The following is a 22,429-nucleotide window of genomic DNA, read 5'->3' as shown; positions in this document are numbered from 1 at the left end:
GCTATGTAGCATTGCTTGCATATGGGCTTGCTGGTACCCTTTGCTTTTCCTTGTTCATTAGTCTCATATGTTAAGTATTTTCAAACAGCACTGTTTTGTCTTTGTGTGAGGCGCCGTTCTGGATTAAAGTCAAGCCAAATCACACACAACACCGGGAGAGACTGAAAGAAGAAGCGCAATTTGGATCGATTTCTGTCCAGAACGGCACCTCATATTTGTCAATCAAAACCAGTCTCGGAGGCTCTGCACTTGCCATCTTTAGCGATCTCACGCTGTGATAAGACCCGCCAACCATTTTCAAGTGGAGCAAATGAGACAAGTGGAGTGATGAGATCTGAAAGGGCAGCAGTGAGAGACGGCACTGATCCAAGTTGACGGTGTATGGGTGTGTGTGTAGTCTGTTCTGCGCTGCTAATCTCATAGTGAGAAAAGTGCATTTTTGGTTGACTTGACTTTTCCACCTGGGAGAGTTAAGAAGGTTATTATAGGTTCTATTTCTCATAAGAGGGAGCAGCTGTACTGTATGTATAGTGTATGTATAGTGTATTAATACAGAGAACATTATGTATTCTTCTCTCTATAGGATGGGAGGCATCCCAGCAGTCAATGGGAAAGGGGAGAGTCTTCTTCTCTACATTGGACTCATTGACATTTTGCAATCTTACAGGTAATAATCAGAACTGCATCACATGCCACATGCCATCAGCTACAGTAGTACAGTAACTTGTATGTAAAAACATCACGTGAGACAGTATTGTGTAGAATAGACACACGTGTATCTGTCTGAAGCAACAGCTGCTCTGCAAAATAATCGTGCTCTGAAAATGCACACAGCCCACCAATCTGACCACTTCTGTTAAGTGGTCAAATGGGTGGGCCACGAACCATTTTGAGATTTTCAAGTGGGTCCTCATCCAGGAAAGTTGAGAACCACTGATTTAGATGATAGATCAGAGGAAAGGAAGTTACTGATAACTGCTGTGCTGCCTCTGGCACTGAATTTCCCCCAGGGGATTAGTTAAGGTCTGTCTATCTACATACCATTGAGGCATGTTTAATCACTTCAGGTCTCCTTCGGCAGACATGCGTAGCCTGCAGGCGTGTGTTGCTTATATGTTTATCGCCTGTGACCGTGATACATGTTTTAACAGGGTGCTTCTGTTTCTGTCTGCAGGCTAATCAAGAAACTGGAGCACACGTGGAAGGCTTTGGTTCATGATGGGGTGAGTTTACATTTTTAATGCCGATATACATAAAACACAAACATGGGCAGGCGCACATACTCAACATACAGTCTCCATAATCACATCGATGCTCTTATATCAAGACGTTTATTGAGAAGCAGAAGAAGAACAAGAATAGGATCATCAAAGACGATATAATACAATGACAGGTTAAAAAGAAAAGATATAGGCAAACTTTTAACTGATTTAAACACAGATTCAAGTGAAGAAAAAGGGAATGTCTGCACATGATAAACTGCTCTCCTTTTTTTTCTCCAATTTATTTAACCAAAAATAGTGAACCTGTGTAGGGATTCATCAGGTTGAAACACAGATTCAGCCATTCTGACATTATAAGCAAAACTTTTCCACATCTTCAGGACTATAAGTGCTAATGCTTGGTCTCCGTTTAATTTGATCTTAGTCAGCAGGACAGCTAAAAGACCTGCTTGGTCTAGCGCCTGAAGACACCTTGAAGTATAGGGGTTTAAAAGTTCAACAACACATCCTAGAGCTCTGCTATGCAAGCCCTTGTCAGTAATGAATACATGTTGAATTCAATTTATTGGCTTACAATGTCCTTTTTAAGTTGTGTTACCATCCTTGCTAGACGTGTGACAGCTGTGTTTACATATAGTCTAGTCCGTCTGATACTGTCTGCCCTGGTCTCTAGGGAGGCTAAACAAAAGAACAACGGTTAGTTTATCAGGTTGCTTGAGCTGAATCTCATTTACAGCTAAGATCTGTTTTGTTTTGTTTTGTTGTTGTTGTTTTATCTCTCTTTGATGTTCAGCATTCTTAAATTATTCCCTTTTGGGGCAGTTGTTTTATAATTTTATTTATTTCCTTTCTTTCTTTTTTCTCAGTAATTATGTGAAGACTTTTGACTCTGTATTTCACTTATTGCCTGTTTCTCTGGAGTGTTACTCAACTACATTTCCATAGACCAGATTCACACACTGAAATTGAAAACAAAAAGTAAATAAAAATAAAAACTAATGAAAAGTTCGACACTATAATAATCTTGGTGTGTGTGTGTGTGTGTGTGTGTGTGTGTGTGTGTGTGTGTGTGTGTGTGTGTGTGCGTGGGTGCATGCGTGCATGTGAGACCTGGAGAGAAAAGCTAAAACAAATCCATGCAGTGAATCTTTTAAACATACATCCAGCCATTGCATGAGAGCTCAGACTATCTCTTCATCCTTCCCCTCTCGGTGTCGTTCTCTCCTCTGTCTCTCCCAAAGCCTCAAAAATAGTTCTGACCCCAATCACCTGCACATCTCCCACCCTCCCTAGTCCCTATACATCAGCACTAGACTGTTGTTCTTATTTTAGAATCTCTCTCTCGTTCTCTCCCACATTTTCTTTATCTTGTTCTAGCATACACACACGCACTCGAGCAATGCTGGCTCAAAGCTCAGAAATAGCTACTGGGCGATGAGTTGTTGGATTTCTAAGTGGCTTCTGTTGGCAGTTACAGTTCTTATTTTCACTATAATTGGTTCTGAAATTACTTGGGCCAAGTTGGCTTCTGTCCCTTCCTCTGCATCCAGCTGATATTTGTTTACCACGGGTTCTCTCTTCCTTGCTTACATAATGTCTTTGAGTTCCTTTCTCCTCATCTCTTACCTTGCTTACCTTAACATTTTACTCGCCCCCATTACCACCACCCTCCTCTATCTCTGTCTGTCCATCTACTCCTCCCGTATGTACATCCCTCCATCCATGCCTTTATCAGTCTAAACCAAATACCCAGTGTCATCTGTCAGTCTGGTCTGGTGGCAGTGTGATCTTAGCCTGTAGGATCATGAATAATGGACGGACTACATTAGCCTCTAGCCTGTCACCCATGTGTACCAGAGGCTGTGTATCCATTAGAGCCAGACCGATATATCCATTATTTGACTTTTTTGACGCCATTAGTGTCTGCAATTATACAGCCGATGTGACCCGATTTGGGAATGTCAAAGAAATCTTTCAAAAATGTTTAAAAACACCAGGTATACAGTACAAGCTCACAATACGTCACCATGCAACACATTGGGAGCTTTGTATATAAGCATTTTTTTCCCCTATTTTTGAAAAACTTTAAAGGTTCGATGACATTCATTTTCACTTTTTTTTATTTTTAATGTTTTTTTGGGGGTTTTATGACCTCAATTACACCCAAAAAATCTGAACTTTGAACATTCAGTGGATTTTCTGTGGTCTGGGGTTTTCTGAATAATTAGGCTGAAAAGTAATCTGAGCTTGGCCCTTCGGCAGTGAGGTCACAGTCGATTAATCCCGCCCACTCTCCTCCTCGCCCCTCCCCTCCCCTATCCTTTCCTTTGGGGGGGGGGGCGGAGCAGAGGCGATGATTGACAGGCAAAATCCCTCACCAGCGACACCCGCAGGCAAAGATTTATTTTTTCATTGCAGTTGAAAAGGCTTTAGAAATGTGAGACAAAAACACCTACAGTGAATCACTGGAGTGGAATTTTCAGTTAAAACGTTTTGTACACGTTTGAAGGACCAGGACAAAGACATTGAATGTGGTGTAAACATGAATGTCATGATACCTTTAATCCTTTTTTTTTCAAATAGATTTTGCACTTTTCGACAAAATATCGGTCAAAACATTGGTAATCGGTGGCCAGGACTTTCCTAAATTGGCATCCGATCCAAAAGTCTGGCATCGGTCAGGCTTCTAGTATCCATACCTTTCTACCTGTTCCTCTATGTCACTGGCCTCTGTGTGGGTCCAGAGAAAAAAGATTAGTAAAGTGGATCAGATGATGGACAGGATTAAATGCCTTTCTGCACTTGGTTTGGTGGTCCTTTTCACTTTGTCTTTCTCTCTCTCTCCCTCCCTGTCTCTCTCTCTCTCTCTCTCTCTCTCTCTCTCTCTCTCTCTCTCTCTCTCTCTCTGCCTGTCTACGTATCTCAATCTATCTCTCTCTGTTAGGACACAGTATCGGTCCATCGGCCAGGCTTCTACGCCGACAGGTTCTTCAAGTTCATGAGCAACAACGTCTTCAAGAAGAGTTCCTGTGAGTTTGTTCAAATGGAGACATCTCCTTACATAGTCAATTCTGTTATGAGCAACCCATTCAAATGCCAAGATTTGCTCTGTTTTGTTGCCAAGCCTTGTCAGGGAAATCATATTGCTGAATGCCTTATTAGGGCAGGCATAATGTCACGCTGGGGGGAAAAAGTCAATTTGAGCCTTGTGTGATTTCCCATTGCATCACACTTCAAAGGTGAAGGTTTCACAAAAATAGAAAGGTTTCTGATACCATATGCTGTGCTCCCCTGTGTGAAGACATTTTATGTTGCTATCAATGTAAAAAAATAGAGTAGGTGTTTGTAGTCTATATGGGTATTGTATGACCCCAGGACAAATTATGCATATTCAAAAGCCATTTTATGCATTGATTTGAGAATCTTTGAGTGAATATTTGTCATCACACTTTCCATTTCCACCAGCTCTAAAGTCATCTCCGTCTAAGAAAGGCCGTGTGTCGTTGACGGTGCCCAAGTACATTGGTCCTGGGGCGGCCTGGTCAGCCAGCCGGCTGCCCTGTGAGAGAGACGAGAACATTTATGACCTGAGAGGAGCACGCAGCTTTCCCACACTAGAGGATGAAGGTAAACACTCTGTCTGAGACTCTTGCTCTCTGTCTCTGTCTCCCTGTCTCTTTTACTCTCGCACTCTCAGATATTGAAAAATAGAAGCAACAATCTTAATTGGTACTACAAAAATGTGAACAGAATCTTAACATTCCACATCTATAAACTTTAATCCTATTACAGTTTCATTTCTTGTTGTTCTTGAGTTCTGAAATCTTATGGCCTGGGGATAGAAACTATCCACAAGCCTACATTTGAGGAAATTGGCCGCCGGGAGTCCACATTTTCAGTTTCACGCGCTTATTTAAACTGTCAAGTTTCAAAGATTTTTATTTTTTTTGCAATGATTGCAACTGCCTTATAGAATATCATGGTTCTATCTCTCTACTCTATCTCTATCTCTGTCTTTCTCTCCCAGGGCGACCTGACCTCCTAACCTCCACCCCTCCATCATTTGAAGAGGCCACCACTGCCTCAATCGCTACCACACTCTCCTCCACCACCTCTCTATCCATTCCTGAGAGATCTCCGTCTGACACATCAGAGCACTCGCGCTACAGGTACCAACACACATGAGATATTCCATATCCCAGTCACTGCAGTTTGAACCCCTTTGTTGAGTTGCCACAGGAAGGGATTGTTTGTCACCCAACATGATAACCTACCCTCCTTATTAATGTTACCATTAGACACAAAAAGATGAATGGACTCAATTTTCATTTAGCTGTCCCCAGTGAACTGACACAGTTGTGTTCAGTAAGCAACTGATACGGTGTAGTCTCTGTGACATTAATTCACTATAGTTGATATACGTACGTATATTGGTATTGCCTGACAAAGATAAGAGGAAGGTTGAAATCTTATAGTCAAGTCAGGTTTAGAGTGTTACTATGTTACATTTTGATTATGTTGCTGTACGTGATGTTATGGATTCTAATGAAGATGATAGAAATAAACTAAACTAAACTGATAGTCAAGTCAGGTTTAGAGGGAGCATATTGATTTTCATTTGGTTCATTATTGACTCCAAACAGCAGTTGAGATTTAGGATTTGCATATAATATTTTCTCTGATAATGTTGCAGTCACATACAGTACCAATTATGAGAGGAAATCATATGAAATGTCTATGTTGAAACCCCAGTCCTGTCGCATCATTTAGGAAGACGCCCTGATGTCCTGCCCAGTATGACAACCTACCATGAAGCTTGTATTGACACTGTTCTCTCTGTCCCTTGTCCCTAGGAGACACACCCAGTCTGTCAGCCACGACGGGCGGTGAGTCTGCGGCACTGTGAATGCTGCTTTCACTTCACAAAGGCCATGCTTGTTTTAACAAGTTAACATGCTGAAAGTCCCGTCTGTGTTTTCACAGCTCTTAGTTTCATATTTATACAGACGTGTTTGTGGGTGTGGTTGGTGTGTGTGTGAGGGGAAACTGTGCTAGGTCAGTCTGTTGGTCTGTGTTTATGAGTAGGACTTTGTGCGTGCGTGTCTGTTTCACTTTGTACATGTTATTTCCTCTGTGTACATTATGTGTTTGTTTGTGGAAGCAGAACCCAGGAGGAGTTGCGTTGTCGTGATGAGGACCAGCAGACCATCACAGTGGAGGTGGAGGTGAAAAGGCATGACAGTGAACCCACCATCACCATTCCACAGAGCTGGCCTGACACTAGGTACAGTACATCTGGGGATGTGTGTGTGCGTGCTTGGGATACTTTTAAGACCAGAACCAGTGTTGGATGTCATGGGTCACTTAAGGCTAAGATATAAATTAGTTATTCTTGTCCAGTGACACACACTAGCGGTACACAGTAAGATCATGAGTGTTAATTTAACTCTTGAGAGTGGACAAATACATTTGTCCACAAATACATTTGTCCACTCTCAAAGTCACAAATGGATAAATTAACACAGAGGATTTTACTGTGTATAAGTCTATAGGACTGGGTACCTGTGTGTCTACCGGACAGTTCTTGTTTCATGTACTTTAGTTGAATATCAGGACAAGTCCTGTTGTTGGTATTAGACTACTGAAAGCCTATTTGAAGCACTCATTTGTTGGGCATTTAAATATATATTTTTTACTTCTAGCACGTGCTGCTCCGATCCCTAAAACCATGCTACGGCGCCCTCAGTACCATCGGCAGCGTAGAGCAGTATGTTCTTTCCATTGTAAACAACAAGAAATAGAACCCAGCCAGGTAAAGAGCCTGCAACCTAATAGGGTTAGCTAAGCTGTAGAGCCATTATAATGAGTAGTCCATGACCCCAATCATTAATATGACTGAGGTTGGCACCCTGCTATAAATAATCTGCTGCCAGCCTCCTACCTAGACTAAGCCAGCTGTTGGGTGAGCGCCCCTCACTGTGCAACATGAAACGCACACATGCACGTCCACGCACAACCTCACCAATTTTGCTGAGAGATACTACTAAGTCTGAGATACTAAGTCCCATGTTAATGGACAGACAAATGATGAAGGGTGAATGCACTAACCCATTTTGTTATTAGGGTCTGGGAGGTCTACTTAAGTTTCTTGTTATTGACAGACAACATGCGTCAGGCACTATCTGGAGAAGGCATCTAATTAGGTTAAGAGAGTGTATGCGTGTTTATCAGGATTTATTTGGCACTGTGTGTGTGTGTGTGTGTGTGTGTGTGTGTGTGTGTGTGTGTGTGTGTGTGTGTGTGTGTGTGTGTGTGTGTGTGTGTGTGTGTGTGTGTGTGTGTGTGTGTGTGTGTGTGTGTGTGTGTGTGTGTGTGTGTGTGTGTGTGTCTGTGTGTTAGTTATGGGTTGACACTGTGAGCGAGTGATGGTTTGGAAAAGCCCCAACATAGGCAAACCAGAAAGTCAACATAGGGCAGTGGAGCAGGACGGCTTCCGAACTGGAACTAATCCCCCACCTGCAAAACACAGAGATAACCTAGACCTCCCCATATTCCAAAATGTTTTAAGATTACTTTTATCTCACTTCAGCTTCATTTTAAACTGAAATCAGACTGAGAGGCAAGGGTACGATGGGGCAACACACAAGTAGAGAACTGGGCTCAAACTCACAACTTGGGATGTGTTTCAGTTCATTGAGCCTGCACGACTATAGGTATTTGTGTAGAATATGAAATTGAAGGAACTGGACTGGATTGGAATCATTTGCAGTCGATTGTATTTGACTGATGTGAATTGAATTGAGGAAAGCTGTGTTATTTAGCTCAGAACAGGGTTGGGTTGAGTATGGGTGATCAGGGTGAGGCTGCTGAGGGAGGGAGACTGATTAAACATCTGCGTCTGATGCAGGGACCCATCTAGGGGCTCAACATAATGGCCTGAGGTTCTGGTAGACATGGCTGGGGGTGAAGGCCTAGAAAGGTGAATGACACAGAGCCAGCAACAGGGGGATGAACCATCTGGATGCCGCTGCTTCTCCAAGCAGCCTGAGATCACCTGGTGTGAGCAGAGTAGAGATGGATGAGACAGGGAGGAAAAGAAGGGGGCTGTAAGAGGAAGAGTAACAGATGCAGAGACGGGGATAGGGGGAGACTGTCAGGGTAACAGATGCTGTACAGTATGTGGAGGAGACAAGAAAATGAGAACGACCCTCTCTATGGTAACTGTCACCCTGTGCCCCCTATTAACCATTCAGTCAATCAGCTCTCTCCGTGTAAGATGCCAGCTCTTCCTCACTATTCATTCATTAGAGTGTTACTCTAGTGAAGCGAAGCTCAAATACACAAGCTGAGAAAGCAGTCTGGTTAAGCCTAAATCCTTTCTCCTATATTAGTCAGTGATCTGGCCAGGAACAATAATGGATTGTGGTAACACACAGACAGCTGGTAAGTCTTAGAGTGGCGGCTGGCAAGTAGACCATGAATACACACACACACACACACACACACACACACACACACACACACACACACACACACACACACACACACACACACACACACACACACTAACACATCCATTAAACTTTACTTAGAGCCTGTTTGTTCAAATCTAATAGTCCTGCACATCTGTTCTGTTTTATTGGTGTAGCTTACTGGAAGTGCCCCCAATTAACCCACTATTGGTGCGTGTGCATGCGTGCATGCCTGTTATAGGGTGCACTGTGCAGGAGGGAGTAATGGGTTTGGAAAAGACACAACATAGGCAAACCAGGAAGTCAGAGTAGGGCAGTGGGGCAGGATGGCTTTAGGACTGGAGCTGGGGTCTGGGGACAACACACAAAACAAGTAATATACTGGGATCAAACTCACAACTTGGGGTGTAGGCCAAAGGTCAAGCAGAGATTATGCTTTTTTAATCAGACTAATCAATTTAGTCAATCATAAAAAAGCCATTTAGTGTCAATTTGTTGATATATAATTAAATAACAAAATCTGAAAAAGCGCATCGCAATTATTCAATTAATTGAAAAAGTAGTCAATAGAATAATCGCTAAGAAAGTAACCGATAGCTCCAGCCCTATAGTGCAACCCAATGTATTCTATGTATTGAGAGCTTGTAAATGTCCGCAAGATGAGGTCAAATGACCCCATTTGACAATTTTACACTATGATCTGTCAGCGTTATTACCAATCTTACCTCCCTTTCTTCTCTCTTTCTCCACAGTGAGGTAGAGGAAACAGCTGGTGCTGAAGTTCCCACTGGGGCTGAAGCTCCTGCTCCTGCTGCTGCTGCTGCCGCCGCCCCTTCCAGCTCTTCCATGGCTCCCGAGGCCTCCTCTTCCTCCTCCTCTGCCCCAGCTGCTGCCTCCTCTCCTGGGGCTGCAGAGGCCACGGATCCCCTGGAGGCTCCATCCAGCCCGGTGGTGGTGGTGGTGGTGGAAGCAGATACGGCCAGCTTGGTGTCCGGCTCCGGGTGTACCAGCCAGGCTTCCGTAGATGATGAGGACGACGTGCCAATCACAGACCTTGTAAGCTAAGCTAGGCTAAGCTAAAGCCTGTTGTGTATGCACACTTAGACCTACAGTAGCCTACTATACACACATGCAATCACATTGTTGGATGCAGACATTCACATTTAATGACTTTGATGATTCCTCAAGACTGATATATAAGGATGTATAAATTATACATACTGTACAGACAGACATACTGTACCTTATATAGACAGACAAACCATGCGCTCCTGAGTTCACAATTAAGTGATACGTTGTAAGACCAACCAGACTACTGAGGAGGACCAGCTCCAATCAATCTCTTACATCTTTTTTTATGTCATTTTAACATAGCCATTAAAGGACCACTCCACCCATTATCTCGGTGCTCACTAATGCTCAGATGGCACCATTTATGTCTACTCTGTCAGGAGGGCTGTGGACAGTTCCGAAATCTGCCTACCCGTGACATCAGTAGGCAGGGTTTGGTAATTAAATCTTTTTGGCCTCTTCCAGGAAGAGAAAGGCTTTTGTTTCTATTAGCTTGGAATCCCCATCGATGTTGACATCGTTGGGCAGGTTTCTGAACTGTCCATAGCCCACCAATGAGACGCAGAGAGAGTACACAGAAATTGTACGATCTAATTTTGCGAAGCCTAATTTATGGTCGGAGCAACACTTCGCACTATGCGTCTCACAACATTCTGAGATTTGAGCATTCATACTGTCCACGACTCACCGACAGCCTCGCCAGAAAATGTAAACAAGGAAGTGAATGTGGTCTTCTGATTGGCGCATCTCTTCTTTTGATTGATTGATTGAATACTTTTTTTTTTATTATTAACCGTACAGGTTGTACAGTCAAAGGTTATACTAAAAGGCTAACACAAAAAGCCCCAGGGGCCTTGTTTCCATTGTGGTCCATTGTAGCTGTCTTTGTGGTCCATTGTAGCTGTCTTTGTGGTCCATTGTAGCTGTCTTTCCCCCCAATCAGAGTCCGCAACATTTTATGAAGTGTCTGCTGCCATTCATTTTTCCAGACGTATGCGACACCGTCGACACTTGTTGCTCCGAGCATAAATTATAGCCCTTAAAATGAACATTAGTGAGGACCAATTACAGTATGGTTGAAAGTGGGTGAATTGCTCCTTTAAGATAGCATGGCATGGCATATTCAACTGGCATCCCGGTGTGATATATATGTGTTGTCAGAATATATTATATATACAAGATATATATCAACATATATTGCAATAAAATATTATTTCATTGCAATATGAATATTGAACTGTTGCTTGTGATTGAATGGACTAGTCTGAGCTGTATGATGCTGTCCTACAGAAGCGTTGACACGAGGACCTCAGAGAAGGAGCTGAGTCCAGAGCACTGGTATGAGAGAGATGAAGGTTGCAGTGTGCAGTGCAGTGTATTTAACAGCATGTCACAGTCGTCCAGAAACCTTGTATCCCCATATTTCAACTTTTTATGTTTTTCAGTAAATGAAGGCCTTGCTTCGTCTTACACGAGTGTCACACAAATGTAGCGAAACAAGCCTATCTACAGTCACAACGCGTCGCAAGCTTGTAGACCGGCTATTTTACGCTATTTTTGAAAAGATTGTGAAAGTGGTTAAGTGTGTCTGGGTTTCATAAATATTGAACCATAGGAACACGGGTTATTTTTTCCCCCATTTCCTGAAAAGTAACGGTTTTGGACATACAAGGTTTCCACCCGACGGCGACGATTTGCAGTGTGGTTTGGGGGGTGTTTGTGTGGGGAGGAGGTAAAACAGCTAGCTTCACTTCACTTCTGCTCACAATGGGATCTAATGGTGTGCAGTTGTCAGTACTACTGAGCAGATACAGTCAACAGCTTTGATATTAGCAAGAGCTGGAGAGAAAGGGAGAAAGTTTAATCTTAGTCTCTGCTATTTGTGTGTGTGTGTGTGTGTGTGTGTGTGTGTGTGTGTGTGTGTGTGTGTGTGTGTGTGTGTGTGTGTGTGTGTGTGTGTGTGTGTGTGTGTGTGTGTGTGTGTGTGTGCGCACGTTCTGCCAGCATTCTTGTCCTCCCAGCAACAATCACCTACCATCAGATCTCCCTGATAGTGTTGTGTTGGCACTTGGCAGGTCTAAATACTCCCAGAAGCAGAGCCATAAATGAATGTATGAGAGGCAGGTAGAGGATAGCAGATGGAGCTAGTGATCACAGCTCCAGATAGTGAAGTACTCAGATCAGTAGGTAAAAGGCCTGTATTCAAAATCTTACTTGAGTAAAAGTACAAAAGTATTGGCATCAAAATAGTATAATTGGTTAATTAAGCAATATTACACGAGAGGTGTGCGTTACCGTGATTATTGTGTAAAAAGTACAATATTTGCCTCGGAGATCAGATATTTAGTGGAGCAGAAGTAGCCTACAGTATAAAGTATCAAGAAATATTAATAATCAAGTCAAGTGAAAGTACCTTGAAATTGTACTGAGTAAATATACTTAGTTTCTTTCCACGACTGGTGAGGTTCCCTGGTGGTGCTGCTCTGGAGGGGTGTCTTCTGTCAGGAATCAAACACCCTGTGATTTATACGTAGTTGCGTGGCGGTGTCGCGCGTCGGAAATAGCAGATCTACAAGCTCACAACATGTCGCAGCGCAGTGAGCTTGTTGATCGGCTATTTCAGACGCCGCGACACCGGCACACAGTCGAGTACGACTCGGGCTTAAATGTGCCATCAGAGGTCCTACATAGCAGCAGGTTAGGCAGCGAGCTCCCTCAGCTCACCTGGCCTGCCCTGTCTCAACTTAAGAAGAGCCAGTTATTATTCATTCAGTGGAAACAGAGAGACACACAGGCAGGGTCTGGAGAGCGTCAAGGGGGTCAGGAGGACACACTGTGCATAACCACACATCCTCACAGCAGGTGACACGCAGGCACGCGCGCACACACACAAACACACACACACACACACACACACACATAATCGCCTCACACACACATTGACCTGTCCAGTGAAAGTAAGTGGTCTGTTACCGCAGGTCAGCTGAAGACATATTGCCCAATCCCACACTGATGTAAACTCCTGCATCCACAGGAGTTTTACACACTTATACGCGTTTCTTTGTTGAGTAAAATAATACTTACTGGCATACAGTGTATACACAGTAACACAACAAAATAGGAAAAGTAAGATTTGGAGCCTTTTATTTTTTCTTCAGAATATACACATACTGTATATGCATGCATGCATTACTACTGTATACCATATGGCTTGTGTCAAACTGCATAACATGCAGGATTGAAGCACCCCCGTCGCAAGCAATTTGAATAACACTGAACAGACAGACGAGGCAAGATATCTCGGGAAGGGGGGTTGGGGGTGACATGTATTGAACTGAGAACCGGCTAATAGACATGGTATTGGCAAGGGCATGACATATGATCGCCCTACTCCCCCGGGAAATATCAGTATATCGTTTAGCGGTGAGGAGTCTGGAGTGATTGCTGAAGTCAGCTGAGGCACTGGGCCGCTAGCGCTCTTCACTTCACAAGTTCGTCTGAATGGCTGGTGTTTGAATTATTCAACCACGATCAACAGTCTCCACATTCACTTTTCATGACTACGTTCCTCCTCTCCTTCAGCTGCAGTCTCATTTTTCTTCTCCCTCATCTACTCTCACTTTCCTTTGGTTATTATACTCCTTCAACCACTTCATTCTTTATCCTTCCCCATGATTTTTATTCTTCCCTCAGCGGCCCTCTTTTGTGTTCTTTCCCCCTCTACTCTCATCTCCCTTGTTGCCCCCCTCACCGTGCCCTTTTTCTTTTCTTTGTCTCTCCTCTGATTGCTCTTCCCCGGCCGTTATTGCGGTGGTGCGATGGCACAGTGGAAATAGAGAAGACAAGGGGGGCCGCGGAAGGAAGATGAATATGAAGAGGAGGAGCGGTGAACTGAAAAGAAAGCAGCTACCTGGTCTACTCTTGACTCCATCTTCTGACCTTCTCATTATCTTCCACCTTGCCCCTCCATTACTCTTGCTCTGCAGGGTCTGTCCCCGCTTACCTCATCCTCCACCATCTTCCATATCTCCATTTACCTGCTGTACGTTTCCAGATGGGTGGACCCAGATTGTCTCTGTCTGTCTGAGGAAACCCCGGTTCAGCTGTCATTGTTGTAACTCCATTCCCACTGCCATGATATTAAGCAAGTAATTGTGGGTAGACGCGCTGGTCTCAAATTGTGTGCCGCAATTCTCCAGATTCCCTTGTTTGATTTCCACAACATTTCTCCCACAGCTGGTGTGGGAATGAAAGCATCTGATTTCCTTAGTGTATGATGTTTTGTTCTATGAACAAAACAGTTGTTCATAGAACAAAACTGCTTGATAAAAATGTTGTCTTAACTAAGATCCGCTGAAACCTTCAGTCTAATCTCCTTCATTTACTAGGCTCTTCTACATGGACAGTGATTCATCAAGAATAAAAGTACTTCAACAATGTTGGTGTAACTATTTTTACAGTATCCAACTGCAATGCGAGTCAGCATTTCCTGGTGCTCTACAAGTAGCTTAACTTCTTTAAGGAATAGCTCAGTAGGTTGTGTGCAGGGATTGGGCGAGAGAGAGAGAGAGGGAGAGAGAGAGAGAGAGAGAGAGAGAGGCAACCGGAGGCTTGGAGCAGAGTTAAATTAACAGGTTTGTGAGTCTGCAGATGGATGCTATTGTTTGCGTTTCCCAAATATATATTCTATCATCCCCAAATGCCTGGTCTCGCATGCGTAAGACACCTCTTGCACGAGCGTACTGTATACATTTCATTAATCTTAATGTGGGAACAGACACCTATAGAACTTATCCATTAAGGAAGGCAATGTGTTTTTGACTATCCACTGCCTTTGCCACCTATTGTTTTTTTATCCAGCCATCATGAGCCATGGTATGGATTCTTTGTGGGAAAGGGGCTTGTGTTTCCCCGTTATCTACACAGCAAAATCCTCAGTGTTACATTAACACAGTGTAAAACATTTTGCACTCTCAGAATTAACCACATGATGAACCTTAACATCCCCTATTCTGGGCATATCATGTAGGCGACCATTCGGCTAAAATAGACAAAATTCGCCAAGCTTCTAGGTGGGCTATTTCTGGCAAAGAGATAGGTGCAGAGAAAAATAACTTACTAACTTAATGAAGGTTTGAGACCTGCGGAACACCTGACAATGAATTATATTGACTCTATCGGGTGTCCAAAACTGTTACATTTCAGGATTCTGATGCTTTTGTGTGACGCTGTAGTATGATCAAGTAGGGCATTAATTTACAAAAAAAAGGTTAGAATACAGACATAGGAGGTTTCTGCCTGACAGCGACGATATAGGGCTTAAGTGGTTAATTAACACTGAGAATCTTCATAACTGCGTAGTTATTTGTCCAGTGTGTTGTTGTTGTTGATTCTTTGTGAGTGTGACCATGGCGTTGCCTCTGTGGTAACTGGTAGCGGTTGCTCAGCTGCTTTTGAAACACAACATGATACAGTCTGCAGTTATTTGCTCACACCCGCCATAGTAGGACCGCAGAATGTATAGGCTTAGTCATAATTCATAATTGATGTCTGGTTACACACTCTGCACTATGGATTTGTTTGTGGTCATGTTAAATTGCAGGAGACATGCTCTTTACCCCATAGTAGAGCCTATAGGGATGACGAGGAGTGCTTGTGTCCATAAAAATAAATACAAATAAATATCAGCTTCTTATTTGACAGCACCTGTCTCTCGTTACTCCCAGATTTTCATTTGAATTGACATTAAGTTAAGCCGCTTCACTTATCGCTTGCGTCACATCTCTCTCTTTGTACCTGAGAGGTTGCTTTATGGATGGGACGTTTTGATCCTTAGCGCTTAGCTGTGTGTGTGTGTGTGTGTGTGTGTGTGTGTGTGTGTGTGTGTGTGTGTGTGTGTGTGTGTGTGTGTGTGTGTGTGTGTGTGTGTGTGTGTGTGTGTGTGTGTGTGTGTGTGTGTGTTCTGTGACATCAGCCCCCAGTGCCACCTCTGACTCCATCCATCATCATCATCCTCATCACCAACCCCACCTTGCTCTCTTTTAAAGGGCCAGTACCTTATGGAGAAAGACATTACTGGAAGCCTTTTACAGAGGCAGGCAGGGCATCGTGGTGGAGTTAAAATGCTACACAACCATTTCAGCACAGTTATTGTCTGAGTCTGGTAGAGACTTGCTTTGGAAGAAGATCCTCTCTCTCTCTCTCTCTCTCTCTCTCTCTCTCTCTCTCTCTCTCTCTCTCTCTCTCTCTGGCTCGTTTGGCAGGCCTGGCATTCTGGCTTCCTTTCTTTCCATCCACTACTACTGCCACCTCCTCCTTCTCCTGCTGCTGCCCTCCCCTGTTTGGCTGATGCATCGACTCTCTGTGTCATTTTGCTTTGTAGGAGATAGTCCAAATTAGGCAATGTAGAAATGGAATGATGCATGTGATTCATTACAGGCTACAGTTAAACCCATGATAATATTTAGTTCAGTAATTAAGGGTGTGTCTGTTTAAACGACTAGCGTGTTCTATTCTAAATGCAGCCAGTTACGTGTCATTGCTGGCATTTACGTTTTACAGGCCTATATGTATATAAGCCTGCAGTGAAGTCTAATGTGCATTAACATTTCACAATGTCTTTAACACTATCATATTCTTACAGTTGAATGTCCTATCAAGCTGACACTTTCTAATCTGTCTCGGCAGCATTTCCTCCTTTTTATTGAACATAATCACATGGCGGCCATTTTGCTCTTACATCATACTCAGATGGTGGAAAAAGCCTTCCTTATGGCAGTGGTTCTCAAAGTGACCCCCAGGGATCCTTGGGACTTTCCAGGGGGTCCACAGCAAAAAAAAATTATACAGCATCACACTCACTTTAACCACTTTAACCATACGCTGACTATAAAAAGCATATAGAAGATAGCTATTTTTGAATATTTTTTTCAGTCTTGAAAGTATTGGAAAATGTTGAATAAAAACACAAATCTTCTCTTCAGGGGCCCCTGGCACAAAACATTTTCAGATGGGGGTCCGGGCCAAATACATATCAATTTAGGGGTCCTTAACATGAAAAAGTTTGAAAACTACTGCCTTGTGGGGTAGGGACGCCCTCCCCCCGCCCCCCGAGCATGACATAAGAGCAAAATGGTCACTGTGTGGATATGGTCAATGCATCTCTAATGTTCTTGTCCTGTCTCCTCTTTTCCTGCTCCTTTTTGTGTTTGTATTCCTCCTGCCTGCCCTTCCGCCGCTTCTGTCTGTGTGCCACTGGCCCTTTGGCCCCCTCTGCTGTGGTGCGTGTGTAAATGCAGCCTCCGGAGGACAGGACCTGCTGGGTGTACTCTCCGCTACACTATGGCTCAGAGCCCGCGCCAGATGGGGATGGGGAGAGTGAGACAGTAAGTGAGAAGGAGTCAAATGTACAGCAGGAAAATTCCCTAAAAAGTCCTAAAATTCCAGAGAAAGACTCTGCATTCCCAGAGAATGTTCCCTAAATTCAGCCCTATAGACCATCTTGTCCTGTGAAGATCCTGCATTTAAAGGCAGTCTGGGATTAAAAAGATTGTCAGGTTAATCTCTGTCCTTATGAGGGAAGCTTTGATTTGGTAGGCCGGTTCTATTTAGATTAAACCTAACTCTCCGTCTTATCAGGTTCATTGAATTAGGCAAGACATCCACAGTATGTCTGGGCCGACATTTGGTTTGATCTGTACTGTACATGCTGTACATGCTGTGCTGTACATCAGTGGGTGGGCTATGGTCACTGACTTTCCTATAGGGTCCTCCGTCAACCGTGCACCACCCATGTAGTCCTCCAGCAGCATGAAGGACAGTGTTTACTACACTGCCTCCCTCCGTCTGACTGTGTGGCGTCTCTCCATGTCTTCACCTCATACATCACCAAGGCAAGACTCCCACAGCTGACGTGGCTGGAGACGGATAGCTAATGTTAGGCACAGGGGAAATCAATACTTAAAAGTATGAAATATGTCTTTTAATCTTTTTAATATACAGGGTATCCAAATAGCAATTAGTGACCCTAATACACAGCTGTGTCTATATTTGCCCTAAGGGTTTTTCAGAGAGGTTGGTCTGTCAGACAGTTGCGGTTGACCTAGCTGCTGTTCTACTTAAACCTAATTTACACTTTGCCACATGACAATTTCGCTCGTGGGGAAAATAAACTGATTTTCGACGAGCGTCACCATTAGACTTTGGCTTGGTTTTGCTTTCCCACCTCTTTACAGTATTGTCTGATCCACAAGATATCCCACCAAATGTACAACATGGCTTTGTAAGATAGATAAAGCATATGAGACAGAACTGTCTTAAAAGCTCACTGACACCTGCCAGTTTTTAGCTGTGGTTTTAAGCTGCAGACATGTTGCTCACGTCACTTGCGATGTGAAAAACCATGAATCACACTTCCCTGAATGGTTTACAGGAGCATACCAGTCTTATTGACATGTGAGTCCTTTGTCACTCTTAATTTGACAGGATTTCATACTCAAAACAGTTGTTTCAAAACAGTAGTATTCCACTCTGATTTATTTGCACTGCTCTGTTTTTAATTACCTTTTTGGATTGGATTGGTCGGGTCAATATATTTACTTTCATTAGTCAGTAACGCCAGAGGACAGGTTTTTGATTTATGATGAATGGTCATTTTTATCATCCCCCCTCCTCTCTCTCTCTCTCTCTAACAGTAAAGCTTCCTCTCAGCTAGTGGAGGGCGCTTTCATGAAGAGGACTAGTTGGTCTGGTCTAGACCTCACCAGTGGCAGCAGGATCCCAGTCCAAACCTGTATTTTAAACATCTTTACAAAAATGAACAAAAATAAAGGTGAGCAAAATAGTGACCTGCTACAGGAGGGGGAAAACACTTGCAGTGATGACATCACTGATGATGCCCAACTCTTACTTTCATTCTCGACAACTTAAAAATAAAGAAACGTAAACCTATAGCAAAATAACAGACACACGTGTATCAAGTCTCATGTTTTTATTTTTGGGAATGTCCCATTGGTTACAATCAGAAAGTATATATTTTTTGTCTTTTCTTTTTTCTTTAACATAAATATTTATAACGTTTTCATTTATTTTCTTTCTGCTCTTTGTTAATCCTACATTATTTATGCAACAATCTTTATGGTCTTTATTGTATGTCTGTTTACCCCCTGCCAAAACAAAATGTGGTCACCAAAAAACAAAAAAAGAATAATGTTTGCTAAATCAAAACAAAAGATATCTGTACTTCTATGCCACCATCACATTCCTGTTAGTGAACATATTCAGTGGTGAGAAACTTTATGTTTTTGTTTATACTTTGAATCATTCTCTTTGTATCTTTTTTTTATTTATCTGGGCACTTCACTACTGTGAACATGCATTTATTTTGTTTTTATTTGTGTCTGGTCATGGTCCTCTTCACTATGATCGTTATCACTAGTTGCAGTGGCAACTCTTTGCTTTTACGATTTAATATGTTCAGTGTAGCTGATCGCTTGTTCAATAGTAGCTGATTTCACTGGTTTGGTTTTACATCAAGTGTTTATCATTACTTCATGGATGTTCAGTGTTACAACTTTTCTCACTATACTTTTACTGAAATACCAACCCCCAAACGTGTTGCCTCCAAAGTAGTGGAATCAGTCGCAACTGATAGACATTGTCAATCACTGTATTAACATTTTCATCATTACAATGTCTTCCAATGTTGCCCTGCTTATGGACAGATGCAAACAAATAATTTTCTAAGAATATTGATTCACACAGTTGTTTTAATATTGACAGAAATCAACATATCAATGATGGTTGGCCTTTGACACTACTGGTCATCCTAACATCATCATCCCATTGAATTATCTTGAATAGACAACATGTCAAATGTTTGTAGAATTAGGACATCATTTGTAGTACAGTCAATATTGTCAGTATATTTGAATGAACACGGTACGTTGCAATGTTCTCTCTGAGACACACGGCAGTTTGTAAATGGTTTGAATGTTTGCACTTAAGAAAAGGACCGGAAAATGAGCTAGTCATAGAGGCCAAATAACACACAATACTACTCAACACTCCAGAATTATTTATTTTCTTTTTTGTTAGTATTGGGTAGGTTTTTAGACGGCACTTTAGTTTACCATTATTGAGTGTGTAAAGGTGACGTTAATCACAATCATTACAGGATTAGTGTTGTTTACAGTAGTTTCTGTGACAGCATATGATTCTCAACTAAGATATAAATTTAGGCTTTAATGTCACAGGTAGCAATTTTCTTCAGTTAGTTAGTTGGTATGCTGTGTGTATTTGTGTGTGTAAGGGAGTTCATGTCAAAGTAAGACATTGTGAAATAGGGATCATTTCATTCTCATGATGTGCAGTGGCCAGTTGTAACATGTTTGCTGTTGTTCATCGTGTGGAGAGCATAGCAGCAATATTTTTGTACAGTCAGGTTTTTGAGTTCTTTTAATTGCCTTATTGAGGAATCTGAAATGTAGGCCTATCTTTTTTTCCCCCATTAGTGCTGTTGTATTTATTTGTCTCTCCGATAGTTGTACTCCTGAGAATGTGTACATAGAATTATAAATACATATATAAAATATATAAATATATTTTCCATTTGAATTGGAGAATATTATTTTTATTTGTTTTTGGTTTTGTTTTTTGCTGCTGGCAAGAAATTATTACAATTTACATGATTTACTGTATCATATTCTTCAATGTGATTAATGAGATGCAGCTATATTTATGGTCTATAAATTGGAGCTGTTTCTTTGTAAGATATTCTACACTGAAAGATTTGTTGATTTTAATGTACATGCAAATCAGTGGGGGTTCTTCTGACTGTCCAGCTGTGTTGTGTATGTGTTTTCAAATCGCCATGTGCCCTCATTCTAGGGAGAGTCCTTTAGGCCTACAAAGACATAGCATGATTTAAAAATGAATATGCATATCAGACATGTGTATTTATGTATATCTGTCTATATTCATCTATTTATACATGAGAATAAATAGATGACTGTATGTGTGTGTGTGTTTGAACCCGATCAGAATGAATACAAAATAAAGCAGTTCTATGTCTATGAATTGTTGTCGCTGTTTTGTTTCTACCTTTGTGTGCTGTGGTTTAAAAATGAAAACAGATGGATAGATGGCTGTTAATTGCGTCATCGGGACAGAATTGCAAAAGAAAATTCCTGTTTCTTATGAAAGAGGGGAGACCACCTCCAACCACTGCAGATGTGCTAGTTATATTGTATTAACATTCTTTACCATGCAGATTGGATGAATTATATTTTATATTATTATTTTAAAATAAGTTCCGGGTTTGGCAGCTTTAAGAAATGGAGAACTGCTAATCAATGCTATCTATATTACTTACCCTGTAAGTAATATTGATCCATTCTATGAATTGCCAAGACTGAGATTTAATATTGATCACAATAACTGCAACTTTTGTCATACTGAAATTGAAATTCTAGGAGGACGAAGACCCTTTTCTCTATCTCTTAAAGAGACCATGTGGACAAGAATCATCTCAGTGCTTTAAATTGAAAGAAAACATGCAATGTCTCTCTTAAGCTTATGAAGAACTGAACGTTTGATGACCTCTAGAGTAAATATGGAATATTGCAAATGAAAGTATTCTTTCGTTTTATCGACTAATTACAATATTTTGAATTTATTTTGTCATTTATGTTATATTATCTTATATTGTACGTTTTTGCTATTTTCATATTGTGCCTATATGTTATGATGAATTACTGAATTGTTAATGTTTGTAAATGCATCAGCAAACAAAAACAAAAAAAACTCCTGTGATCCAGTGGTGGAAAGTAACTAAATACGATGTACTCGAGTACTGTACTTAAGTACAATATTGAGGTATTTTTTTTACTTTACTGGAGTATTTCCAATGTTCAGTACTTTTACTTCTACTCCATTACATCTCAGAGCCAGAGGCAAATTTGTACTTTTACTCCACTACAATTATTTGAAAACTTTAGTTATAGTTATTTATTGATTAATATTTTTATGCATTTGATGTATTATGTGTATTATGATGTATTATCTTGTGTCCCTGCTTACCGTAAATCGCTCTGGATTAAGAGCGTCTGCTAAATGCCTAAACAAACTGTAAACTGTATTACAAAACATACATTAACCACTTCAGCCCTATACATTTCGGCCATTTGAAAATAGCTGATCTACAAGCTCATGCCTGTGATGCGACGCTATTTTGCAAAGCTTTTATACATTTGAAAACTTGTGAAACGGGACATTCAACTAATTATAATGAGTACTTTCTACTTTTGGTACTTTAATATATTTTGATACCAACACTTTTGTACTTTTAATTTTACTTAAATTTTGAATTCCGGATTTATTTAGTATTTCTACGCAGTATTAATATTTTTACTTGAGTAAAGAATTTGAGTACTTTTACCACCACTACTTAATTGCTAATTTTTGTAAATGCATCAGCAAAAAAACTTTCCTGTGATCTAGCACTAAACTAGCCTGGTATCCAGCCTGCTTCGCTACGTTCGGCTGACTTTTTTTTCTCTCTTCGCTTCAGAGAAAAAAAAGTCAGCCGAACGTAGCGAAGCAGGCTGGATACCAGGCTAGCACTAAACCGTTGTTTTGCGATGCATGTAATTGGTCAATCAGTCA

At 41.6% G+C, this 22,429-nt stretch overlaps 1 protein-coding gene across 1 annotated transcript in view; it reads left to right on the top strand.

The window, feature by feature from the left end:
• The window catches only part of pip5k1ca (phosphatidylinositol-4-phosphate 5-kinase, type I, gamma a), a 68,516-nt gene extending 47,538 nt beyond the window's left edge, over nucleotides 1-20,978 (top strand). The window contains exons 9-17 of the mRNA XM_080430127.1: nucleotides 584-667; nucleotides 1,175-1,223; nucleotides 4,168-4,252; nucleotides 4,689-4,850; nucleotides 5,251-5,392; nucleotides 6,077-6,109; nucleotides 6,388-6,507; nucleotides 9,448-9,751; nucleotides 18,460-20,978. Coding sequence (XP_080286253.1) covers nucleotides 584-667; nucleotides 1,175-1,223; nucleotides 4,168-4,252; nucleotides 4,689-4,850; nucleotides 5,251-5,392; nucleotides 6,077-6,109; nucleotides 6,388-6,507; nucleotides 9,448-9,751; nucleotides 18,460-18,462 — 982 coding nt within the window. The 3' untranslated portion in view covers nucleotides 18,463-20,978. The remainder of the gene's footprint in view (nucleotides 1-583; nucleotides 668-1,174; nucleotides 1,224-4,167; nucleotides 4,253-4,688; nucleotides 4,851-5,250; nucleotides 5,393-6,076; nucleotides 6,110-6,387; nucleotides 6,508-9,447; nucleotides 9,752-18,459) is intronic.
• The last annotated feature ends 1,451 nt before the right edge of the window (nucleotides 20,979-22,429 follow it).

The sequence above is a fragment of the Gymnoscopelus braueri genome, assembly GCF_963280865.1.
Source record: "Gymnoscopelus braueri genome assembly, chromosome: 6".
NCBI classification, from domain to species: Eukaryota; Metazoa; Chordata; class Actinopteri; order Myctophiformes; family Myctophidae; genus Gymnoscopelus; species Gymnoscopelus braueri.
The sequence above is the reverse complement of the archived record's forward strand: the minus strand, read 5'-3'. Positions and strand labels throughout refer to the sequence as shown.